This window comes from Otolemur garnettii, unplaced genomic scaffold, assembly GCF_000181295.1.
Source record: "Otolemur garnettii isolate 467f Iridium unplaced genomic scaffold, OtoGar3 scaffold00002, whole genome shotgun sequence".
NCBI lineage: Eukaryota > Metazoa > Chordata > Mammalia > Primates > Galagidae > Otolemur > Otolemur garnettii.
In genome coordinates, this window is record NW_003852397.1 from 20,145,870 (window position 1) to 20,173,278 (window position 27,409).

At 39.0% G+C, this 27,409-nt stretch overlaps 1 protein-coding gene across 3 annotated transcripts in view; it reads left to right on the forward strand.

Annotated features, from left to right (window-relative positions):
* The window catches only part of TPD52L1 (tumor protein D52 like 1), a 105,466-nt gene that overhangs the window by 61,844 nt on the left and 16,213 nt on the right, over positions 1–27,409 (forward strand). For all 3 annotated transcript variants that reach the window (XM_023513415.1, XM_012806206.2, XM_012806208.2), the window contains exon 3: positions 10,061–10,209. In XM_023513415.1, coding sequence (XP_023369183.1) covers positions 10,061–10,209 — 149 coding nt within the window. The remainder of the gene's footprint in view (positions 1–10,060; positions 10,210–27,409) is intronic.

Sequence of the window (27,409 nt, forward strand, 5' to 3'; positions counted from 1 at the left end):
TTGCAAGATGATTCACTTTTTCTAAGGTATTTTTCTAATGCTAATTGTCCTTCACCTATTGCTGTGGAAAAATGAAAGCACAATGATTAGTCTTAAATATGCACTTTTTGTTCTTTTTCATCCTAGAATACTCTGGAAATAATAAACCACTTACAAACCTGATGTAATTCATTTAAGACCATGGTACAGGTGAAAGCTCTTTTATTTTGCTGTTGTTGATACGGGGTCTCACTTTCTTGGCCTTGGTAGAGTGCTGTTGCGTCACAGTTCACAGCAACCTCCAACTCTTGGGCACAAGAGATTGATCCTCTTGCCTCAGCCTCCCAAGTAGGTGGGACCACGGGTGTACACCACAACGCCTGGCTGGTTTTTTTATTTTTAGAGATGAGGGTCTCACTCTTGCTCAGGCTGGTCTGGAATTCCTGAGCTCAGGCTAGCCACATGCCAGAGCTCCCAGACTGGTAGGGTTACAGGCGTGAGCCACTGCACCCAGCCTGCAAGCCCGTTTTAAGAGCAGTTCTGGTTTTAGGGCAGTCACTTAGCTCAACAAGTACTTCGAAATGATTTTTTTTAAGAAAAAGTTAATCACAGAAACAAAGCTCTGGAGGTGGAGAGGAAAGCTCTATGATTGACCACTTGAGGCTTATTTAGGGCTTGTGCAATTGTTGCGGGAATCTGGACCTAGAGAGGAAGAGGATGCTGTGCTCCTTGTGAGTATAAGTCTTTGTTCAAGCCCTTTGTTTGCAGTACCCACCACCCCTCGGACACTTCCCTGAGCAGCCATTCCTTTCTAGCTGGGGAAGGCTGGAGAAAGTGCTCCTCAAGTCGCATGAAACCTTAGAGCCAAAAAAGCAGAGGCCAACGCTTCTTGCCCTTCTGGGTCCTGGCTCCTGGGCAGAAACAAGGCTCTGCCTTCCTGTGCTGGCCTTGGCACAGGCTGAGCACACAGCTCTGAGCTCCACCTTACCTTCTCCCCGCTTAGTCTATTCCGGACTCTTCTCATTCTGACATTCTGAATGTGTGTGTCTGTGACAGCTCATAAAAATATTAAAGACTTTTCAGGTGCTTTTTCAAGGCACACCCTAAAATAATTTCATTTTAAAATAGAAGAGCATTTTGCTCCTCTGGTACAACCAGAAATGATTTCAGTAAGCACAGTGCCTCAAATCAAATAGCCTGGGTCTTTAGCCAGGTCTGTCTGTGACCACCGACAGGCCACACGTACCAGAGTACATAGACCAAAGTCAGCCTTAACAGGTAACAAAGTCCATGTTTTCTCAAGGCCTGAAATTCTGGTTCATGACCTGTTCATATGAACTGCTGTGTCCAAAAGTTATGTTCTGGTATAGTCTCCCTGGCTCTAAGCCAGGGGTCCTCAAACTTTTTAAACAGGGAGCCAGTTCACTGTCCCTCAGACCGTTGGAGGGCCGGACTGCGGGCCCCAGGATGAGTCAGCTGCTAAGCAGGACAGGCAGTGGGGGCAAAAACACCTGGTGGCCTGTCCTAGGCTGGCCGCATGTGGCCTGCTGGCCATAGTTTGAGGACGCCTGCTCTAAGCTAAAAGTTTGCTCCTTTGCAGGGACCAACTGCTATAAAATGCCTAGACTTTTCTGGGTTCTGGGATTACTGGGATATATGTACATACACACATAACAATGTATGTTTGATTTTTATGCACTGTATATTTCCTAAATCAGAGGTCCTCAAACTTTTTAAACAGGGGGCCAGTTCACTGTCCCTCAGACTGTTGGAGGGCCAGACTGCAGGCCCTGGGACAAGTCGGCTGCTAAGCAGGACAAGGAGTGACGGCAAAAACATCCAGCAGGCCGGATAAATGGATAAATGTCCTAGGCAAGCCGCATGTGGCCCGTGGGCCATAGTTTGAGGATGCCCATCCTAAATGTTCTATAGTCAGCATGTATTATATTTATAATTTAAAAAAGCATTAAACTAAAAGTATGTTCAGAAATTCCTATCTCATTTGGCCACTGTAATAAGCTTCCAACACACTTTATTCCTAAGACTCTTTGAACCTGACTCTAGAAGTGACACCAGACACTCTGAGTGTATTCAAGGTACTGGGATTCATGCCTTCATCCTTCAGGCTGCACTAGGCTCCATGCTTCCTGGCTTTGATCCCTGGGTTCTTCAGAAAGGAAGCCTTATCACTTGCTGCCAGTGGGACAAGGGCGCGGCCGTCAGCCCAGGCCCAGTGAAAGGTGGATAAAGTGTATCCTTGCAGTTTTTCTTCTTTTCTTTTCCCTTTCCTTGTCTCTACCTCAGTCCTCTCTGCTTTATGCCCATTCGTTCCTTAAATTTGGTTTTCCTGTCCTTTCCGGAGTGTGTGTGTGCCTGTTTGTGTGCATTTCACATCACAGATGCATTCGGATGTTACTCCAGCCCCAGGGTTAGTTACAACAAGAACCCACAGAGAGCCATCTCCGGGTTTCACCACTGGTCTTGTGAAGAACCGAGACGTTGTTTAGAGTGTTTTTCAACCTGTAGTTCAACTTCCACAGCACAATTAAATTATGTTGATCAAGAAAAGAGTAAAAAAGAGTATACTTGCTGTGCTTTGAACTTCTTTTGAAAATAATTTAATTAATGGTCTTTAAAAATTTTCACAGCACACCTCAGATCCTCTCACAGCACACCAGAGAGCCGCGGCACGTGGGTTGAAAATCCCTGCATTAGAGGGTGAGCTCCCCTGTCGCACCTCCCCACAGACATCCTTCCTGGGCTCCTGAGAGCAAGTAGCTCCTGTCTGGGCCGGAGGGAAGATCCTAGTGGGTCTGCTAGGCCTCAGAGTACCAAGCCACCTCAGAGGCCGCCTCCTAGATGAATGCCTCAGAGTTGGCACTCAATTGTGGCTGTGACGCGACCTTTGTGCACGAGGACTTCTGATCTATCTGCTTTGCTGAAAGGAGATCTGGGTGCCCCAGACATTCAGTCCCTCTTCTTGCTGGTTTCCTCATCAATTCCTATTGCCTTTGGGCTGTGTTTGGGCTGCCCCTCCTGCCACCACCTTTCCTTCTCTGCCCTCTGCCTTATCCCACAAGGTTTTGTTTGCTTGTTTTTTATTTTTGTTTTTTTGAGATAAAGTCTCACTCTGTTGCTGTGCATAGAGCGCTGTGGTGTCATAGCTCACAGCAACCTCAGACTCTCGGGTTCAGGTGATCCTCTTGCTTCAGTAGCTGGGACTATGGAAGCCTGCCACTGCACCTGGCTAGTTTTTCTATTTTTAGTAGAAACAGGATCTTACTCTAGCTCAGACTGATCTCAGACTCCTGAGATCAAGCAATCCATCCACCTCAGCCTCCCAGCGTTAGGATTACAGGCGTGAGCCACTTCGCCTGGCCATCCCACACTGTTTCAATATTCCCATGTGGATGTCCGTAGATTTAGGCTGATCTCATAACTCCAAAGCCACCGTATGTTTCTGTGCTTACCAAGTGCTGCCAACAGGAAGATAGCTCCTTTGGATGGGAGCCATAAAATCAGCAAATCATGTCTAAGCAGTTTACATCTGGGACAAATCCAGCATTTTAAAGGAAGCATCTCTTTTAACACAAATCTATCATTGTGGTCACGCAATATGCTTGTTCTTAAAAGTTCCTCCAATGTCAGGCCAGTTTCACCTCTGATCTGCTGCAGTGATTTGTCCATAGAAGGTGGGCAATTAATATTTGTAATTAACTTGTATTCTTTTTATGGCTGAAACAAACATTTATATTTATAAATGCCACAAGTAGAATTTACTATTTTATAAACCTTATCACTCTACAGGGAAGACGTAAAGTTCGTGTGTAATTTAAAATAGTTGTAACTTTAAATAGCACACGAACTTTATATCCACACTGTAAAAAGAATTACTATTTTGTTTCACATATTTATTCTCATTAGTCTTATTATCAGATGCTCCTGAAATCTTTTCTGAAGTCTTTATGCACATATTCTAGCCTCCGTCTTGCTCTCTTTCTCCTTACATAAACTTGCTCCCTAATTCTGTGCTGCTATCCTCCCCCTCCCACTTTAATTTCCCCAAGCTGCATCACACACTTAGTATTCTATTCCATAATGTGTCTTGGCTTTTGAAAAGGATGAAGTGTTGGCATTACTCCTGTACATTTGTGATTATATAACAATCAAATCCTGCCAGTATCCCCTAGATAAAATGACTGAAGAAAAATAGGCATGAACAGGAATAGGAAAAGTACCAGGCCGCACTATCAAGTAGGCAGAGCCTGTGTTCACGCTCCCTTGACCCCTCTGCTCCCTTCCCACTGCCTGTGGTGTGTGGGTCCCTGGGAAGAGCGCACAGTGCCTTCCAGCTATCTGTGTCTTAGACTTGCAAGAATCGCCTTAGGCTCCAGGCCTGTCTCTCTCAGCTGCTTCCTCAAGCCCTTCCTTCTTTCTTGTCTGAGCTAGTGAACAGCTAATGTGTCCCTAACCCGTGTGTGCTATCGTTAGGCCCCTCCCAGATGGAATCTGCCTTTGACTCTTGGTTCTCTCAGCCAGAGTCAGGCGTGGGCAGGGGCAAGCCTTGAAGCAATAAACACCAGAGACCACATCCAAACATCACACTCATGATTCAGAGTTGGTGAAAGTAATCTTTCCTTCTGGGTTTCAGTTTGAAATTTTGGGTACTCTTGCAGATAAAATAGCAATAGAAAAATACATTTTCAATCCTGTAACAGAAATTCCATATTGAAGCTAAATCGTCAGCCAATTCAGATTATTTAGTTCAAATTGTTTCCATTTTATATTGAGGTAAATTTATATAACATAAAATTCCCTCTTTTAAAGTGAACAATTGGTAGCATTCAGTCCTGTGTTGCGTTTAGTCACAGCATTGTGTAACCACCACCTCCCCCTAGTTCTGGCGTATTTCATCGCCCTGAAAGGAAACCTTGGGCTCAGTAAACAGTTGCTTCCCACTTCCCCCGCTGGGACCCCCAGTTTGGATTCTGTCTCCTTGGGTTTCCCTATTCTGCGTGTTTCATACAGATGGAATCAGGCGATATGTGACCCTTTGTGCCTGGCTTCTTTCATTTACCCTGATGTTTCTGAGGTTTATCTATGTGATAGATAGCAGCTGTCAGTCCTCCCTTTCTTTTCATGGCTGCATAGTGTTCTACTTTATTTGTATACTACAACTCTTCTGTCCATTCATTTCTTGATGGACATGTAGGCTATTTTCACTTTTTGGCTACTGTGAATAGTGCTGCTATGAACATGTGTTTAAGATCCTGTGTTCTGTTTTGGGGGGTATATACCTAAGAGTGGGACTGCTGTGGGATATGGTAATTCTGTGCTTAACATTTTGAGAAATCGCCAGACTATTTTTCACAGTGACTGAACTGTTTTGCACTCCCACCAGCAATGTCCAAAAGTTCCGATTCTTCCACATCTTTGCCAACACTTGTTATTTTCCTATTAATTCATATTTAAATAATCAATTTTGAACTTCTCATCTTGGGCATAAATATTTCTCCTGTAAGTAGATCTTCTAGCAAAAGAACTAGACTATTAGTTTGTAATGAAGAAATAATTTAAAATGAAAAGGGTCAATGCTTTATTAAGTGGAATCTTAATTAAAAAAAGAAAAAAATCAAAGGAGAAAGAAGTTACTGGTGGCTCACACCTGTAATCCTAGCACCCTGGGAGGCTGAGGTGGGTGAATTGCCTGAGCTCATGGGTTCGAGATCAGTCTGAGCAAGAGTGAGACCCTGTCTCTAAACCTAGCCAGCATTGTGGCAGGGGCCTATAGTCCCAGCTACTCAGGAGACTGAGGCAAGAGAATCACTTGAGCCCAAGAGTTTGAGGTTGCTGTGAGCTGTGATGCTACGGAACTCTACCAAGGGTAACAAAATAAGATTCTGCCTCCAAAAAGTAAAAAAGAACTTACGAAATACTTTAATTAATGTGATTTACTTACACTCTTATCTCATTCCAAATTTGATATGACTTATGGAAGTACTTACAATAGAGAGTTTCTATACTACATTCCTTAGAATATCTGGGGTTGCTTGTTAAATAATGTATATAGTCTGCTTCCCCCACCCCCCCCGGCCAAATTTAAGATGTTAGACTCTCAGGGCATTGAAAAAGAGGCATACACCTGGGAGTCTACATTTTAAATATGCTCCCTGGGCAACTCAAGTAAAACAAAGTTTAGAACAACTAACATAACTAGACCAGAACATCTCATTAGTCAAATGAGGGATTGAATTTCGCCCTTGTCAGTAGGAAAAGTATTTGCAATTAAAGACATTTTTGTTGTGTTGTTGCAGCAAGATTCTTAGCACCATAGGAAGAGACATGGTTGGCCATTTTAAATCTTGAAAGTTATTGTAATTTAAGATTGTTTTTCTAACTTCTGGGGTTTGCTTAATAGATTTTGGAGTGTATATACTAGGTCTCCTATAAATATGCTGAAACCTTTGAGAAATATGTTTTATTGAAATGGTTAGAATTTTATTATCGAAGCTAAGAATAGAGTCAACTTAAATTACTGAATTTATGGAGGTTTCTTCCCTACCAATGTCTTTTAAGATTTATCTGTGTTTTTAAATTATTTAATGTGGACTTTATGTTTCTTTCTTTAGGATGATATTTGGTAAATTGGTCACTTCAGTGTTTCTCAATATCACTTTCTGGGGGTCTAGATTTTATTTAAAAATCTAATAAAAACTGTGAATCCTTTATTCACTCCCCCTCAGATAACTAATATTAACCCACAGACCTCCCATGATTCTGAATACATTTTGGGCATCCATGGTCATGAGGCTGAGAATATTTGGATGTTTAAGCCTCTCTTTCCTTTTGTACATCTGTAATTTCTTTCTCCAAGTTAGAATATTTCCTATTCTTTTTATTACACGGTGAAAACTATGGGAATAGGAATGTATCAAAAGACCAGACTCCTAGTAATTTCACTTACTCTCAGTGAAAGAAAGGAGGAAAGGTCTCTCAAATAGAGAATAAAAGACTGACATGAAGCCCAAACGTTTTCTGTGATAGAAGAGTAAGAGATCCAACCGTGGGATACATTAAGTGACAGACAAACACAGATGAAAAGGTGGAATATGACATGACAACAGGAGTGGAGGGCGTTAATTTACAGGAACAGTGTGTTCCCAGCTAATGGAGAGGCTAAGAGCGTATTTGGCAGTCCCAGAATCTGCTCCTTTTACATAATCAGTATATGTATGTGCACCAAAGACATCTGGTCATCAAGAATAGTCAGAGTTCTATTGATTCCACCAGACTTATAGAAATGGAATTCATTCTAGATTTTGGAAGGATTTTTATGAACATATAAAAAATGTATCATGAACATAAAGAAATAATGTTAAAATGCCAGGACATTTTACAAAGAGCAAAACCCCTGATACTGTTTTCTCTCACTGTGGTATTTCAAATGCTTATGGTTTGGTGTTTTTGCCTGTTTTGTTTATGTGATTATTGGTAGATATAAAGGTTTATGATGCTGTTCCTGACTATTCATTATTGGGGCAAAATCTTCCTTGGTTTACTAGAAGACTGGTGTTTTTTTTTTTTTTTTTTTGCACAGGCAGACACCTTTCTCCCGCTTACCTGGCAGCTGTGTCTCTTGTGACCCAAAGAACACATTTGTAAGATGATTGACAGCGTTGGTATATGTTTATAGTTTGTGGTCAGAAGTAGAGTGATACTTTGAATTTAAATGAAACACAGCTGCCCTTTTTATTTTTTATTTTATTTTATTTTTATTTTTTTGAGACAGAGCCTCAAGCTGTCCCCCTGGGTAGAGTGCCGTGGCATAGCTCACAGCAACCTCCAACTCCTGGGCTTAAGTGAGTCTCCTGCCTCCGCCTCCCAAGTTGCTGGGACTACAGGCGCTCGCCACAATGCCTGGCTATTTTTCGGTTGCAGCTGTCATTGTTGTTTGGCAGGCCCGGGCTGGATTCGAGCCCGCCACCTTAGGTGTATGTGGCTGGCGCCTTAGCCACTTGAGCCACAGGTGCTGAGCCACACTTTTTATTTTATTATTTTATTATTATTATTTTTTTTGAGACAGTCTTACTCTCTCACCCTAGGTAGAGTGATGTAGTGTCATCGTCGCTCACAGCAACCTCAAACTCCTGAGCTCAGGAGAGTTTCTTGCCTCAGGCTCCTGACTAGCTGGGACTACAGGCCTGTGCCACCACACAGCTCTAGTTTACCTGTTTTTAGTAGGGATGGGGGTCTCACTTTTTCTCAGGCTGGTCTTGAACTTCTGAGCTCAAGTAATCCATCTGTCTTGGCCTCCCAGAGTACCAGGATTATAGGCATGAGCCACCACACCCAGCCTGGCCTTTTTTTTTTTTTTTTTTTAAAGAAAGCTAGTAAAGTATCATACTTTTATTACCTTTGTGCATATGGGAGCCTAAGGAAGTTCTAAGAAGTCTTTTCTGGTTTAACAAAGAAAAGTAATAAATATTTGAACTTTTTGGAAACCAAAGATGTAAATTTAAGCAGATTGCCAGGGCAATACATTACAGAATATGATGACCAATTAAAATCAAAGTCTTTATGGTTTATTCAGATTTACTTTCATAGCATGTAACAACATTTTCTTAAGTTTGGATATTTTACAAAACTCCTTTGTTAGAAATTACATTTGCAAGAGCAACATTATACTGCTTTTTTCCTGATGCACTGGGGAAGGAGGAAATAGGTCCATAAAAGCCCTGCACAGGTATGTTTGCAGGAGCTTTATTTGACTTAGCCAAACCCAAATGTCCTTCAACAGGTGAATAAACAACAAACTGTCGTATATTCATACATTGGCTTTTTTAGTCGGCAAAAAATAATTAAATAAATAAATATAAATGAAGGACCACTGATAATGCAGCACTATGGATAAATCTCGAAGAATGATGCTGAGTGAACAAAGCCAGGCAAAAATGAGTGTATACTCTATGATTCAATTTGTGTAAAATTCTCAGAAATGCACCTAGTGACGGAAAGGTCAGTGGCTGCCTGGTGAGGGCAGGATGGGAGAGGAAAGAAGAGAAAAGGGAGGGATTATAAAGAGCCACTAGGAGGTGGTAGATATGTTCACTGCCTTGATTATGGTGATGATTTCACAGGTGGTTATAGATGTCAAAACTTACAGATTACATACTTTAAATGTGCGCAGTTTCTGGCATGTCCATTGTACATCAATAAAACGAGTGAAAAGAAAAAGCAAATCGCTCTCTTACATATATCCTCTATGGTCGTGGACCACAACCTCTGGGCTGTGGCCCAGTACTGGTCCATGGCCTGTTAGGAACTGGGCTGCACAGCAGGAGATGAGCAGCGGGCAAGCAAAGCTTCCTCTGTATTGACAGCTGCTTCCCATTGCTCACTTTACTGCCTGAGCTCTGCCTCCTGTTGGATTCAGCCCCCACCGCACTCCCATCTGTGGGAAGATCATCTTCCATGAAACTGGTCCCTGGTGCCAAAAAAGGTTGAGGATCACTGCTCTACTCCCTCATACCTCCCTTCCTTAAGGCACTGGCTTGTCAAAATCACATCATCTGCTAAACCCGTTCCTACAGCAATGTAAACATATCTGGTTGGCAAAAAAATAAGCAACACTGACTAATAACAGTTGGAAAGAAGTTGCTTTATAAAATAAGGTGTATAGTACAAAGCCAATTTTTGTCCAAAAACTTTATCTACTTATAACTTTAGAAAAACATCTGGAAGGTTAGAGACAAAATAAATAAATAAATAAATAAATAATAAGTGACGCTATTTCTTAGTAGGTCACAGGTGATTTTTATTTTCTTGTTTATATTTTGCTGTGCAATCTGAATTTTTTACAAGCAGTGTGAATTACTTTTATAATCATCAAAACTAAAAAATCAATTTTTATTTTTAGATATTAGAGTTGACTGTCATCTGTATAGGTTGTATTTGGTATAGCTAAGCATCAGACTTCATAAATACAAGGATTTAGAGGCTATCCTGGGACACCCAGAGCTTTTGGAAATGTACTTTTCATCTCGTCTGACATTTTTCTCACCATTTTCCCTCCCATCTATAGCTAGAAGACGAAATTACAACTTTGCGACAAGTTTTGTCAGCGAAAGAAAGGCATCTGGTTGAGATAAAGCAAAAACTCGGCATGAATCTGATGAATGAATTAAAACAGAACTTCAGCAAAAGCTGGCATGACATGCAGACTTCCACTGCGTGAGTATGGCATTATCTGAAGTTTAGAACGAGCTTGGCCTGCTATCTCTGTACTTTTCTGTTCTGGTCTGGTTTTTTTTTTTTTTTTTTTTCCCTGAAAGACTGATTTGGAACTTGTAGCTAGAGGAAAAAAAAAAAAAAAATATATATATATATATATATATGTGTGTGTGTGTGTGTGTGTGTGTGTGTGTATATATATATAATTTTTTTTTTCCCTAGAAGCAAAACAAAGAACTACATTACATGTGAAGCAGAATCAAACACTATTTTCACTCAGACTACCTGCATGGGGTTTTGTGGTTTAAACATTTTCTCTCATTATATGCTTTAAACATTGATTACATAGATATTTTTCTTTCATTTTTTCACAAAAATTATGAATGGGCAGGTGTTTTTTCCCTCTGCATACTTGACTCTTGCTACATGTGTTGTGTCTTTCAACATATGGCTGGTAGTTTTAGTACTGACTGTTAGCAATTGAGTTTTAAAAAAACTCTCATACCTCTCATGTTTTGGTATATGCCTTTCATCCTCACTACTCTGTGAAATACTTAGAGCTGAGTTTAGACCAATAGCTTTGGCCTTGCTGTTATTATCTTCTTGTCCTGTGTTAGGCAAGGTACAGACTAACCTTGCTTATTCTACAATCACACTTTTATCGGATTATTTTTTAAGTTATATGAATACTTAACTGTGGTGTTACTTTTCTCTTGATTTAAAATGTTTTGCTTGCCAGGTGGTCTTGTATCAAGGGAATAAGGTACCCACGTATGTGATATGAATTTTCTTTTTGTCTGTTAAGAGTAGGGGACTGATGGGGAAATCACAGAAACTCCCTATCTTCAGCCCTAACTTCAGTCTTAAATTCCACCATTAAGCAATTTTCATCTTTGAATTGTGTATTTTTTTCCCTAGTATCTCCCACTGGAAGGTAAAGATACTGGATTCCTAAGACATAAGTAGGAGTAAGCTTTTCTCTTTGTGGGACTTTTCTCCCAGGTACAGAGGCCTGCTAGTAGGAAGAGGTACTCATGATCAGCAATGATTATTTCAGTTTTGCTAGCTGCTACCTTTGCCTGCTGGTTCCTAAGGACTAAGGTGTAAGACTATTTGCTCCTGTGTGAAAATGCTCTGTATATAAGGAGTTGGAGCTAAAAGGAGCCTGGCGCCTCCCCAACCTGGCTCCTTAGTTTCCATGTGAAGGAGAATGTTTCTCTGCCCCTAAACATGGCCCAGCAGTCAGTCCTACCGGCTTGTATGTCTGTACACCTGAAGGACTCTTTCATATAGGCTCATGGCATAAGCCAGAGTAGAGTGACATGAAGCCAGAAAGCTCATCACTTTCTCTCCAGAGGGTAACCAACCTTTTCAACTTGTGGATGACAATTTGGAAGAAAATAAGAAACCCGATGTGCAGCAGTTTAAAAGACATGCTAAAATACCGAGTGGTCTCCTGAGGAAGGTAGAGGGATCATAGGCACTAAGTTAAATAAGTTTATCTGTCTATATTTTTAGCTTCTTGTGTTTCTGTTTTGGTGGCCAATGCTAGTAAATGATGTTGACAATGTAAGGCTGAACAAACTCCAATTTCCTGGGTCTGATCACCTGCATTAAATCCAGGCTCCGGGTCACACTGATCTGAACTTCCCTCTGGGTTGTAAGAACCAGTAGGACCTTTCTGCTTGGCCTTCCTAATCATCCTGCAAGGATAAGCTGACTAGATGGAGGCCAGGGATTCTGACTATCCTTTCCTGAAGGCAGTGGGAGGCAGTAAGAAGGGAATACAGGGCAGAGTGTGCCAGGTTTGCCACAGGTCTGATGGGGAGGATAGGAGGTGGGGCAGGGAGGGGAGAGAGTCACTCTCCTCCTCGACGTTGAATTAGAGCAGGCAAGTTCAAGGAACTCCCACAGAGTAGAATATGTATTATGTCTTTCCATATTTGAAAAACAAATTGGTCTTACAGTCAAGCTGTCTACTTATTGTAAATCTTTTTGTTGTGGAAATAGTACAGATGTACTTCCTAGGCTAATGGGGTTTAAAGTTTAGTTGGGAAGACAGTTTGGGGGGATTGTTTGTCTTATAGACAAAGTCATGGACAGAGAAGAGATAAGACTTAGAGGTCAGCCAAATGGTATGAAAGTGGATGATGAGGAAAATAAAAGGAACAAGTGTGACTTTTGTGCTGGAGCTGTTTACTGTGACGGGAGATGGCATTGTGACTGGATTCTTGGGCTACAAACTTGAGGTCATATTAATGCCTGTGCCATAGGTAGTGTGGATTCAATGAGTCATTATTTGTAAAGCCTGCAGGACAGTGTCTGATACTGTAGGCATGCAATAATTATTCTCTGCTGTAAGAGAACTTGAGAAATACATCTGGAGGAGAGACTCCAGAATTCTGTTTTGGCAATGCAACATCTGAAATGCCCGACAGACAAACAAGTTTATACACTGAGAGGGCAACTCAGGGGAAAAGTTCAAAGCTGATGCGGCCATTGGGATTCATCTGCATATAAATGTTACTGAAAGCTATTTGACTGAGTGAGGTTTCCTTGGAGATTATTTAATAAAAATAGATGATCATTGGCCCATTGATTTTTCAGTCCGTGTGCATGGTACACTGAGGATCTTAGGATCCTCAAAATAATTAAATTATTTTTGAAAGCCATTCAAACATAGTAAGTATATTCCTGTTTATACTTTTTTTTTTTATCAACATGATTTAAGTGTGATGTGGAAGTTTAACTATAGGTTCAAGTGTGCCATGATATAAAAAAGGTTAAAAACACTTTTCTAACCTCTAGGAGTGAAGTGAACTTTCCTTTGTAGGGAAGAATCAGTCCCTTTCTTAAGCAGAAGGCATAAGTCCATCAACCATATAATTTTGGGAAAGGATCTTTTCTCCAACCTTTTTTTCTTGGCTGCTGAGGAAAAGGGGAGGGTCTTCATCATATGTTGGGAGGAATGATAGAATCTATTTAACCCCCTGAAGGAATTAAACCCCACTCTGTTAGCATTGATGGGACTCCTCCATCAAACTTGGTTTGTTTCACGAGGGATGAGACCTAACCTCACATGATGAAAAATTTGATGTAAGGGTATGGTGAACTGCGGTTGAGTTAGGTTGAGTAGAATCAGATTTTGAAGCACTAAAAAAAAATTTATCTGTCAGAGGATGTATGTGATTCCCAGATGCGATACTTTGCATACTGATTAAGCAATCATGACCTATTTAGTTTGATTTATAATGAAATGAAAATCTATGCTATATTAATGAAAGATGTTGGTATATTTTAGTCTGCAGGAGGATTCAAATTGGAATAGGCCCCAATGAGTAGGAATAATTACACAGCAGATTGAAATCATTTCCTTTATAGAAAGATTCCAGGAATACAGGAGCAGGGCAAGGGAGCATCTGTGCCCATGGCTGTTGTTGTCATTGTTCTTGTGGTTTTTTATGTGCCCAGGTTTGAGAGAATCCAAGAACCCACAAAAATGTCCTTCCTTTTTGGTTTTCTCCTGCCTTTTTTATGTTGTCTTTAGGCTTCAAGGAGATGGGGGAAGTGGACGGTTTGGGGGTAGGAGAAGGCAGACAAATCAAATCTCTTCTGTAGGTAGAAGTAGGAATGAGGAAATGCAACTTTGTGGGGAGCTAGTCAAACTGATAGGCTTCATTTATTAGATTTAATAAGTGTTCTGCTTTGCTGAGCCCTGAAATCTCCCCACTGATAAACCCCTCTGAATTGTGCCACAGTTCAAATGGTAGGTCTACAAAGGGTAGAAGATTTGAGAAAGGGAATTTAAACTATTCAATCTTTTTGAAAACTTAATAACTTCATCTTATATAAAGAGAAGTAAAAGCCTCACACTCGCCATTTTAAAAAAATGCACAGTCCTTGGAAATTGAAGTTTAGTTTATTACGATTTATTTACTCTTTCATTTTGTGCTCCTAAGACTTCCAGGCCATCGTGGTCAGAAATGATTATTATCTCTTTTTATGAGGAGCTGCCGTAGCACTGTTAAGTTCAGAAGTGCGAGTGAAGATTAAAGACCTAATTTTAAAAGATGCGCATATCCAATCTCTCACACAGTCGTTCATTCTTTTTACCTGTAGGCTTTCATCTTATTACACAATTTTTTTTCCCTAGATGCAAGTGGTAAATTTATATTTTCATAACACATTTAGGGAAGCTTTGGAGGAAAATAACTATATGGTTTGTTTTTTGTATCTTTGGGGATATATGCTGACATTAAAGGCATACGCTCTTTTAAATCTCATGATAGAAAATATATCCATGCTATCAAATACCTTCTTGTAAAAAGATGAGTTTTTACTTTTAAATGCTTTTAGTCCAAACATTTTAGAAGATGATATGTTTTCTCCTTTTGATTGTAATCCTGACTTTCAAATTGGGAAGACATGACATGGAAATTCAACAGAACACTTTTTATTTTGCTTGGAGAAACCCTTACCCTATACTATTGAAGGTTGTGGGATTGCAGTGTTGGCCAAACAGCTAACCTTAAGTGCTGTCTATTCCAGCCAAACGGAGTCTCTGAAAAGTAAAGCCTATTTCCCTGTTGACTTTCATGGAAAAATAGAAAGCTTATTCATACTTAAAAACAAAAACAAAACACCAAACAAACCATCCCCCCATTCTCATTAAACAGTCTTAAAATGAATTAATGCATATGAAGTATTCAATAAATAATTGTTGCTATTATAGTTAAACCTCTGCCAAAGACAGGTTTATCCCAGATCGAGCTTTGTTGGGAAGTACAGGTCCCTATAGAACTATTTTTTGCTAGAATTGCTTCAGAACATGAAAGGATGAATTTCCTATCAACTCACCTTCAGGCCTTGGTTGTCGTCCAGGGTTAGAAACTGCACACAGGAAATTCCTGGCTCTGCATCTGTAGCTGAAGTGAGGACAGGCACACACACAGACCTAAGGCACATACTCCCAGTTTTTCTGCTGCCTAGCGCACAATTGACAGCAACCCAAGGACATCAAAACAATTCTGTCTTTACTTAAGGAAAACATATTATCTCTCTGCTTTATCATTTATGGAAGCCAGCAATAGTGTAACCTATATTTAGCTTAAAATAAGAGATAAAGAGATGTTAGCAACGTGGAATGCTAAATACCATTTCCATTTAAACTACAAGGTTGTCAAGTAAATCAGATTAGTATTTAAGTTGTTTTTTGTTCTTTGAATATTATTGAACACAGTCTTATAAAACAAGGTTAAAAAACAATTTTCAGTATCAGTGAAATCCCATGGCCTAATAAAAGAAATAAAATGCAAATATACCAACTTCCTTGGTGTTATCAGTTGGCTGACAGGGGAGTTTTTTGTTTGTTTGTTTGTTTTCTAAGACTCAGGCTCCTAGTTTCTGGATGAGGATGAATATTACTCATTCAGTTTTAAGCTCAAGTTCATTTGGGACCCAGCATAAGATTATGGGGTTCATGCAATATGCAACTCCTGAGGCACGCTTCTCTTAGACTGTGATCTGAGTGGGGCTTCTTGCACTTTTTCAGTACTCTGAGCCCAGTGGCCTATTTTTCATGGGGTCTCTGGTTACTTTGTTCTTGGAAATCACTTCTCCACATATGACCCTCTCTCACTTGTTCCCTTTCTTTCAATTATGCTAAGTAATGTATGTAAAATAGCTACTAGCTGTTTTCAGGAAATCTGGTGGTTAACCTAGGGAAGACAAAAAGTACATCTTAGCATTCTTAAAATACAGCATTATCATTTCTTTCCCTGAGCACTGGAGCTGTAGAAAGCTGACTTAACTCACCTTCAAATGATGTCATCTTCAAAGCAAAAAGACATTCTGATGAAGGCAGGGACCTGGTGAGGCCTTAGTCCTACCTATGTCATTGGAGAGTCATAGTTTTTCTGGGCCGTGGTTTCATCTATAATCTGAAGGCATTGACCCTAGTGCTCTTCAGATGTAACACTAAATAATTCTTAGAAATAAAGAATCCTAAAATCTTTCTTTTAAAAAATAATTTTATTTTTTTCAGTTGTTCTTTATTTGTGTATATGTTCCTGGGGTACAAGTGCCTCCACCACTGAAGCAACACACATTGTAGACACCAAATAGCTTCCCATCATCCACATCCTTACCTCCCCGCACACCTCCAGGTCTCCACACTCTGTTCCACGTGTACACATTATTTAGCTCCCAATTACAAATGAGAAAATGGAGAGTTTGTCTTTCTGTGTCTGAGTTGTTTCACCTAAAATAATGGCCTCCATATTTCCATCCACATTGCTACAAAGACACGATTTCATTATTTTTTACAGATGAATAGTATTTCATTGTGTCTTTATCTCACTTTTTTTTTTTTTTTTTTTTTAGACAGAGCCTCAAGCTGTCCCCCTGGGTAGAGTGCCGTGGCATTACAGCTCACAGCAACCTCCAACTCCTGGGCTCAAGCGAGTCTCCTGCCTCCGCCTCCCAAGTAGCTGGGACCACAGGCGCCCGCCACAACGCCCGGCTATTTTTTTTTGGTTGCAGCCGTCATTGTTGTTTGGCGGGTCCAGGCTGGGGATTCGAACCCGCCACCTTAGGTGTACGTGGCTGGCGCCTTAGCCGGTTGAGCTATAGGCGCCGAGCCTATCTCACTTTTTAATGGGGCTATTTGGGGATTTTGTTGTTTACTTCCTTATATATATATTTTTAATTGGTTTTTATTAAATCATAACTTTGTATATTGATGCATTTATGCGGTTAAGGGTGATGAATTTATGCTTCAATACACAATGTGAAATGCTTACATTTAACTAAGTAACACATCCATCACAATTACACTCGTATAAATTCTACATATTAGTCCCTTGTCAGATGTAGAGTTTGTAGGTATTTTCTCCCGTTCCATAGGTTCACTCTACTGATTATTTCTTTTGATGTGAAAAAGCTTTGTAGGTTAATTAAGTCTTATTTGCCTATTTTTGTCTTTTATTGCCTGTGCTTTTGAAGTCTTAGTCATAAATTCTTTGCTTAGACCAATGTCCAAAAGAGTTTTCCCTACATTTTCTTCTGGTATTTTTGTAGTTTGGGGTCTTACATTCACATTTATAATCCATCTTGAGTTGCTTTTTGTGTATGGTAAGAGATAAGGGTCTAGTTTCACACTTCTACATATGGCAATCTAATTTCTCCAACATCATCTATTGAAAAGGGTATTTGTTCCCCAGTATATGTTTTTGTTGGCTTTATCAAAAATCAGTTGGTTGCAAGTATGTGGCTGTAAGTATGGGATCTTTATTCCATTCCATTGATTAATGTGATTATTTTTATATCAATACCATGCTGGTTTGGTTACTATAGTTTATAATATAATTTGAAGTTAGGCAATGTAATTTTGTTCTTTTTCCCCAAGACTGTTTTGGCTATTTTGGCTCTTTTTTTGTTTCATAGGAACCTTAGAATTGTTTTTGTAATTCTATGAAAAATGATGTTGGTATTTTGATAGTGATTGCACTGAATTTATAGATTGCTTTGGTCAGTATGGTCATTTTAGCAATATTAATTCTTCTGATTCATGAGCATGGGATTTTTTCAATTTGTTTGTGTCATCTATAGTATCTTTCATCAGTGTTTTCTAGTTTTCCTTGCAGAGATCATTTACCTCCTTGGTTAAATATATTCCTAGGTTTTTTTTCTTTTAGCTATTGTAAAAGTATGTCTTCTCGGCCTGATTGTTATTGGTATACAGAATTGCTTTTGATTTCTATGTGTTGATTTTATACCCTAAAACTTTACTGAATTCATTCGTAAAATGCAGGAGTTTTTCAGTAGAGCATTAGGATTTTCTAGATATAAGATTATACCATCAGCAAACAGGGATAGTTTTGACTTCCTCTTTTCTGATTTGGATGCCTTTTCTTTTCTAAAATATGTAACATTGCCTTAACCTATCCATATGGCTGAATTATAACACTGAAATTTTGTATAGAAATAGAGTTGCATTGTTAATGGTAGAGACAAAATGTCATTAATACCACACTAAAGGCAGGGCTGAGCAAGATGACCAGAAGAGGACCAGCTCCTTCAGCTGAGCTCTCCTGGTACAACTAGGGCAAAAGAGAGAACCCAGTTATATCTGGCACAGGGACTTTACCTAGAGTCATAGCTCAAGGAGCATAGCAAGGTGGTGGTTAGCTAGATACAGCATGTGATCCAGAGTGGTGGAAATCTGACTCACTAGATAGGTAATTGTCAGCACAGGGATTGGCCAGCTGTCTGCCCCCTGTCCAGGAGGGGAGGAAGCCTTTCTGGAGATTTTGGTTTGAGAAGGAAACTACACATTGAGTGGAAAGCTTAGAAGAATGGGTGGACTCAGTGTACAACAACCAGATTTGAATACTGATTGGAGAGGATTTGCCATCAATTTGGTCACTGGCAAGACACCCATACTGGGAATGTCTCTGTGGCCTGGGGGCTGCCAATGTGGGAAGGTTGTGAGAAGGTCTTAGCAGGGGCCTAAAGCACAGCCATCTTAATTCCACCTGCTGGGATCAGAGCTCCACTCTTGGGACAGGCTGAGCATCCCTCACTCTATGGGACTGGTGTCAGGGGACACTGTGAGATGTACCTTTGAAGGATTCTGGAGAGCTTAAAGATTCCAAACCAACAAGATCTGAATGCTGAGGAAATAATCAGGTGCTTGCCAAAGGCAACTAAAGTTAGGAATAAGAACCACAGAGATTGTCAGCTGTGTTCTCCATCTCTTAAAAAAAAAACAGCACCACCTGGTGTCCCAGTCACATATTGCAACATATATATTGCTATTAAAGTTGGTCCCTTCTGATATATGTATATACATATTTGTACATATATGTATGTACATATTTGTATAAATTTTTTGTATTTTTTTATTTTTTTTAATTCTTTATTGTTTTTCTCTTCTATATTGCTGAGGTCGCTATAGTTTTGGGCTATTTGAGCTTTTTTGTTTTGTTGTGTTGTGTTGTGTTTTTGCTAATTTGTTTGGTTGGTTCTATTCTTAACTTCCATTTTTACTTTTATCAAAAGTAAGGACTCCTAGAATTATTTTAGTCATGGTATTTTAGCCCCATTTATTCTCTCTCTCTATATTCCACTCCTCTTCATTCTCTCTTTTAATGGAGACTGTTCTACTTTCCTCATCTTTTCCACATAAATCACTCATGTAACAGCTAAGATATCACCTCCTTTTTTTGGTCTTTCTTCTTTCTTTCCTTTTACTTTTCCCTCTCTCTTCTTTATTTGATACAACTGTATTTTTAATTTTCTTTATCTATTCTTGTTTTATTTCATTCCTTTTATTTTTAATCTTTTCTTTTATTTCTGGGTGCTCGGGTGGCATGACTGTGGGCTGGCAGGGAGGTCACAGCAGTAGTCTGGTTCAAGGAGGCCAAGTGATCATGGTGTAGGGAGCACTTCTACTTTTGGCCCTCGGAAGACAATATTGGCAAGTCCACACTGTAGAATTTTTCTATTTCTATTTCATTTTTATTTATTTTTTCCTTCTTGTTTTTGTTTTTTCTCTTTTCTTTCTCTTCCTATTTTTGGCAGAAGAAGAGTTTGACTTTACTCAGGCTAGTAAGGAGCTCATGATTTTGAGGAACCCAGACCCTCAAAATCCTTGAATTATAGGCATGGCTTTAACACCATCCCAATCAGTATCATTTATTCTACCACTCTGATTCTCTCTTCCCGTCCTCATCCTCTCCTGTTCTTCAATTCTTTTCTTTCATCCCCATTTCCTTCTTTTTCTTTTCTTTTTTTCTTTCCTTCTTTTTTCTTTTCCTCTTGTTTCTCCCTTCTTGCACTTTACCCTTTTCTTCCTTTTGACCTAAGCTCTGAGACAAGGTAATTTGAAGCAAAGAAGGAAGTGAGAAGGAAAAAGGAGAATAAGGAGGCAAACAAGAAGAAAGAACACACAAGGAGGAACCAATAGAAAACTTTGGGCAACATGGAAAACCCAAACAGAGCAGTACCCCCATGGGATCATGAGGCAGCTTTGCAGAAGATTCCACTCATAAAAAATTAATGGATTTCATAGAAAGAGAATTTAAAATATGAATAATAAAGATAATAAAAGGAATGAATGAGAAAAATTGAAAGACAGAACCAAAAGTCGAATGAGAGATATGTAGAATATAGAAAGGATATGGTGGAGCTTAAGGAAATGAAGAAAACAATCAAAGTAAGTAAAGATGCAGTAGAAAGTATCAAAAATGGAGAAGAAGGAACCTCAGAGCTAGAGGATAAAGTTTTTGAGTTAACACAAATAATCAAAAAGGCAGAAAAGAAGACAAAGAAAGCAGAACAGGTGCTTAGAGAACTACAAGACTCCAGGAAGTGTTCAAGCATACAAATAATAGGGATCCCATAAGGAGAAGAAGATTGTCCCAAAGGAATGGAAGCCCTACTAGAGACTATCATAAATGAAAACTTGCCAAGTTTTACTAAAGATCTTGACACACTCCTTTCAGATGAATATTGAACCAAGTCATTTCAACTCAAACAGAGGTTCTCCAAGACACCTTGTAATGAACCTGTCCAAAGTCAAAATTAAAGAAAAAATCCTGCAAGCAGCCAAGAGTAAGTGTCAACTGACCTACAGAGGCAGAGCCATTAGGATGACAGCAGACTTTTCAACTAAAACTTTGCAAACCAGAAGAGTATGGTCATCCACCTTCGACATTCTTAAACAAAACAATTTCCAGCCCAGAAATCTGTATCCTGTTAATGTAAGCTTCAAAATTGATGGAGAAATTAAATCTTTTGCAGATATACAAACATTGAAGAAATTTGCCACAACAAGATGAGCTCTATAGGAAATAGTTAGACCTATTCTCAACACAGACCATCACAATGGACCACCAGCAAAATAAACACTCTGAAGCTAAAGCTTAAAACGTAGCTTCCCTTAGCTTAAGGTTAAAACTTGGCTCAGTGGACAAAACTACACAACAGACTTTTACAAAATAATATGAATAGAACTCTACCACACTTATCAATTTTCTCAATAAATGTCAATGATTTACTTAACCACTGAAGAGGCACAGGCTGGCAGACTGGATGAAAAAGCACAAGCCATCCATATGCTGTTTCCAGGAAATACACTTAGCCTTGAAGGACAAATCAAGACTCAGGGTTAAGGGATAGAAAACAGTATTTCAAGCAAACAGAAATTAGAAGAAAGGAGGGGTTGTGATCTTGTTTTCAGATACAGGCAGATTTAAAGCAACTAAAGTTAAGAAAGACAAAGATGGAAGTTAAGAATAGAACCAACCAACCAGTTCCTTTATACTGGTTAAAGGAACAATACAACAAAAAGACATTTCAATTTTAAATATTTATGCACCCAATTTAAATGCACCCAGATTTATGAAACAGACCTTGATGAGTCTGAGCTATGTGATATCCCATAACACAATCATAGCCAGGGTCTTTAACACCCCTCTGACAGAACTGGACAGATCCTCTAAACAGAAACTGAACAAAGATACAAAAGACTTAAATGTGACCGTCCCTAGAACAAATGGGATTAACAGACAGATATGGAACACACCATTCCAAAGCTAAAGAATATACATTTTTCTCATATACTCCCAAACTGACCACATCCTAGGATACAAATCAAACCTCAGCAAAATTAAAAGAATAGAAATTATACCTTGTATCTTCTTAGATCACAAGGCAATAAAGATGGAACTCAACTCCAACAAAAATGTTCATCCCCACACAAAGGCATGAAAATTAAACAATTTTATGCTGAATGACAATTGGGTTCAGGAAGAAATAAAAGAGAAAATTGTTAAATTCCTCAAACATAATAACAATGAAAGCACAAGTTACCAAAATCTGGGATGCAGCCAAAGTATTCTTAAGAAGGAAAGTTATCACATTAGGCACCTATGTTTGAAAAACTGAAAGAGAGAGCATCAACAAACTCAGGAAACATCTTATGGAATTGGAAGAGAAGAACAATCTAATCCCAAACCCAGCAGAAGAAAAGAAATAACCAAAATTAAATCAGAGATTAATGAAATTGAAAACAAAAGAATCATTCAGAGAATTAATGAAACAAAAAGTTGACTTTTAAAAAAATAAATTGGTCAAACTTTGGCCAGATTAACTAGAAAGAGAAGAGTAAAATCTCTAATAACTTCAATCAGAAAAAATAAAGGGGAAATAACAATAATACAATATAGATAATAGATATGTTAACAGATGATACAAAAGATCATCTCTGAGTACTACAAGAAACTCTATGCCCAGAAATTTGACAATGTGGAGGAAATGAATACCTGTAATTGCACCCAATCCCTAGGCTTAACCAAGAAGAAATAGATCTCTTGAACAGACATATTTCAAGAACTGAAATTAAAGAAACAATAAAAAAATCCCAACAAAAAAATGCCCTGGTCTAGATGGCTTCACACCAGAATTCTATCAAACCTCCAAAGAAGAGCTTATACCTGAGCTGTGGAAATTATTCCCAAAAAATTGAGAAGGAAGGAATCTTCCCTAACACATTCTACAAGCAAATATCACCCTCATACCAAAACCAGGAAAAGACCCAATTAAAAAAGAGACCCTTAGACTAACTTCACTAATGAATATAAATGCAAAAATTCTCAATAAAATCCTAGCCAATAGATAATAGCTACACATCAAAAAAATCATTCATCATGATCAAGTAGGTTTCATTTCTGGGATGCAAGGCTGACTTAATATACGCAAGTCCATAAACATAATTCACCATATCAACAGAAGCAAAAACAAAGACCATATGATCCTCCCAATAGATGTGAAAAAAGAACATTTGATAAAATTCAGCATCCTTTTCTAATTAGAACACTTAAGAATATAAGCATAGGTGGCACATTTCTTAAACTGATTAAAGTCATCTATTACAAACCCACAGCTAGTATTTTACTGAATGGAGTAAAACTGAAAGCTTTTCCACTTAGAAATGGAACTAGACAAGGTTGTCCTCTGTCTCCGTTACTATAGTGCTGGAAGTTCTAGCCAATATAGTCAGGCAAGAAAGAGAAAGAAAGGGCATCCAAGTAGGTACAGAGGAGGTCAAACTCTTGCTCTTTGCCACCAATATGATCTTAGAGAACCACAAAGATTCAACCACAAGATTCCTGGAAGTGATCAAAAAATACAGTTATGTCTCAGGATATAAAGTAAATGTCCACCAATCAGTAGCTTTTGTATATGCCAATAACAGCCAAGATGAGAAGCTAATCAAGGACACAATTCCCTTCACAGTAGTTTCAAAACAAATTAAATAGCTAGGAACACACATAACAAAAGAGGCAAAGGACCTCTACAAAAGAAATTACAAAACCCTAAGAAAAGAAATAGCAGAAGATATTAACAAATGGAATAACATACTATGCTCATGGCTGGGAAGAATCAACACTGTGAAAATGTCTGTTCTTCACATTTATAAGAGGGACTTTATGTAAAAAATATAATCAGTGTATCCTAATTCTTTGTACCCTCAATGAATCCCAAACAAGAAAATATATATATATACCACACTAAAGTAGTCACATCTCCATATATATATGCTCACCTCCAATTTTGCTATAGAAATTTGTTTAAAACACAGTACAGCTATCATTTATTTACAAAATGTACTTCTCTCTAGATAGCTACATTTAAACCAAGCCATTAAATTCAGAATGTCACATTAATACACAGAAGTGTTCAAAAGTTGCCCCTGCTCAAACTTTAAAGCAGAATCAAATACATAAAGTTTAACTACATGGAACAATTTAAAAGAAAATTAAATATTTAGTCTAATGGTAAGAAATTCCTGAAGAAATGCAGAACCAACACAAGAATGAATTCTCTACTTACAGTCCCAACTTCATGCAGTGCCCATAGATATTGCAGACTATTTCTTTACTTTCTCCCTGAGTCACCTTTCAGGCCATACAGAGTCAATGGTGGAGGGATGCTCCATAAACTCTCTTTCTTCAGCCTTCCTTGGTTAACTTTTCTATCCCAATTTCTCTTTTCTCCTCAGGGCTCAGCTCCATTCTGCTGGCAGTTACTTGGACAAAGCCCCATGGACCTCATACTCTAATTGGATTTTCTCTGTCCAATGTGCCTTTTAAAAGTCTTTGTAAGGGTTTAGGCTTAGGTCTTTTTAATTCTTCAAAGTGGGGCATTTAACAACACAACTCTTTTCTTGCTAAATTAGATGGCATCACAAAGCAGATCAGCTGGAACAAAGGCCCTAAGGCAGGAGGGGACCTGGCATCTTCCAGGAACAGTATGGAGGTCAGGAGGACAGGAGTGGATGAACAAGTGAGAAGAGACGAGGAGGCCCAGACTATTCAGGGCCATCGTAGGGATTACCTTGTGGACTTTAGATTTTTACTCTGAGGAGCCAGTGCCAGGCTAAGAGCAGAGAAGTTCATGCCATGACTTCATGCCTCTGGCTCTGTACTGATAAGTGACCATGAAGAGATAAAGGAGTCTAGTTAGAAGACAATTGCAACAGCCCCGGTGACTGGTGATGGTGAATTGAACTAAGGCGATTAGTGGAGGTGGTCAGAAAACAGACAAATTCTGGGCCTATTTTGAAAGTTGAAATGAACCAACAGTGTTTCCTGGTGGATTGGATTTAGAAGGTGAAAGAAATGAAAGTGTCAGTGATGATGCTAGTCTCCTACTTTGGTCATTCAATGGATTGTGTTAATTCCTTAACAAAATACATGAGAAACTTCTGCATAGGAAAAAAGTTTGTCTTGGCATATTTCAGAATTGTAATGTCAGTAAAAAGAGCCCTAGACTGTGCCTAATTCCAAATCCCAGTCCATAGAGTAAGAGTATGTTTCTTCTGGACATAATCTGTGATATCTTCACTTTGAAAATTTGCAGACTCATTATGTTTAATGCCCTTTTCACAGCATAGCCCAATTATTACTTTGTGAAAACTTTGTTAGCATCCTACAAATATAACTAGGATAGGAACTGAAGATTTTTCTTATTTATTTATAAATAACACCTCTTATTTTTAAGGCCAAAACCACTACATTTTATATCTTGCTTTTGAAGACTATTCTGAGTCTACTTAATTCAAGTGTTCAGGACGTGGCTATGGGAACCTGTTTCATAGCATATTTTTTCTGAAGAATTCTCAGCTCGTGCCATTTCAAGTTTACACCTCACTAAAATCTTGTAATGAGGATTGATCTTTTTATTTCTGGTCTTTAATATTTAGTACTGCTTGAATAGCCTTTCATTAATGAAAGTTAAATGATAGTTTATTTCATGTATAATGTGCCTGAAATTCTGTGGTTTCACATGGTCAAAGATATTTTTTCTTTAATTAGAGTTTAAAATCATGGGGCAGTATGTAAAAATAAAATATAATTTGAATAAGCTGATATTTTTGGACCTTCACATAAAAAATAAATGAGGCAAACTCCCTAAAAGCTGCTCATTTCTCCCACCTTCTCATGTCTTACCTGCTGCTGAGCCAGGACCCTCTGGCCCGTTTTACTCATACAGCCCTCTCCAGAGACACACACTACATCCTTGTCACCAGGTTCTTCTTTGACCCTTGTTCCCCTTGCTTTTTTCCCATATGTGGTAGGAATGAATATTTAGTTTTAAGGTTTATCAACAAATGATGTATGGTTTTTACCTTTTCTGAGGAACAGGTATTGTGTAATTAAATAACACATGGAGCTGATAGTGTTATAGATTCGATCCATCCTGTTAAAAAAAGAAAAAAGAAAAAAGAGGATTCTAGCTTGCCATATTATCAAGCGATCATCATATGATCAAGTGATTTCAGTCTTGGAGAAGCCAAAGGGGTATATTTGCAAGCATTCACTGGAGTCTTATATTATGTTCAAGACCAGGTGACTTGTGGGGGGTGGGGAGGGGGGTGGAGGGGAAATGGAACTTCCTGCACAGCTGATTTCACATGCTGTAAGAGTTTTCTCAAAGGTAGCAGATACAGGCCAGGCACAGGGGCTTATGAATGTGAAATAATGCATAGCACTTTGGGAGGTTGAGGCAGGAAGATCCCTTGAGCTCAAGAGTTTGAGACTTATCTGAAGAGGGTGGTGGGTTTGAACCCGGCCCCCGCCAAAATGCAACAAAAAATAGCTGGGCACTGTGGCAGGTGCCTGTAGTTCCAGCTACTTCAGAGGCTGAGGCATGAGAATCTCTTAAGCCCAAGAGCTGGAGGTTGCTGTGAGCTGTGACACCACAGCACTCTACTGAGGGTGACAAAAGTAAAACTCTTGTCTCTAAAAAAAAAAAGAATAGAATAATTAGCCAGATGCTGTGGTGGGAGGCTGAAGCAGGAAGATTGCTTGAGCCAAAGGGTTGGAGGTTGCTCTGAGCTAGGCTGAGGCCACAGCACTCTAACCTGAGCAAGAGTGAGACTCAGGTACCAGGTGCATGCAGGTATTATAGGCATCAGGGACATTGGGGAAACTTAACCTGCGAGCAGCACAAATTAGAAGATGTTATTGTTTCTTTAAAATCTGTACAAAAATCAGATGGATTTCTTTTTATTCTTCAAGTCATACACGTTGTATTTCCCACTTTATTAACAAACTCAGAAATTTTTCATCCCTGTAAGTAGTACTGTTGTCCTTCCTATTGTGCTACAGTCTAAACACAGTCTTTATCTTGTTCTTATTTGTCCCAGAGGTGTCTATCCATTATCTCTGTAACCTACCGTATTTCTCTCTGTTCCTATTGCCACGGCTCCCCATTCTCGGTCACAGAAGAGCATCCTCTTTGATGTGGTCCATTCCATCATCTAGTATTTAGAGTCTCTCCTCTACCCCTGTGCCAGCTCCTGGGGACACAAACACAAGTGGCTTCCTTGACCTCAAACAGTCACAGTCTAATGCCAACTTAGGCTTAAAAAGAAATACCACCTTATTATATTCCTAAAACTATTTTGGGAAAAAGTCATTATATCATCTTCAGATATGCCCTTATTATTCCCAGCCATAAATATTTTAAAAATAAGTTAAATAACTTCTCACATTTTATCATTTTCTGATTTCTTAATTTCACCCATAATTAACAGTATAAGCTTAGTTTTCCTTCCAAAACCTACATTTTCTAAGCTGTATGTTACTTTTGGTAGCTAGCTTTCATTGACCAATGTCTCTTAGTAGAATTA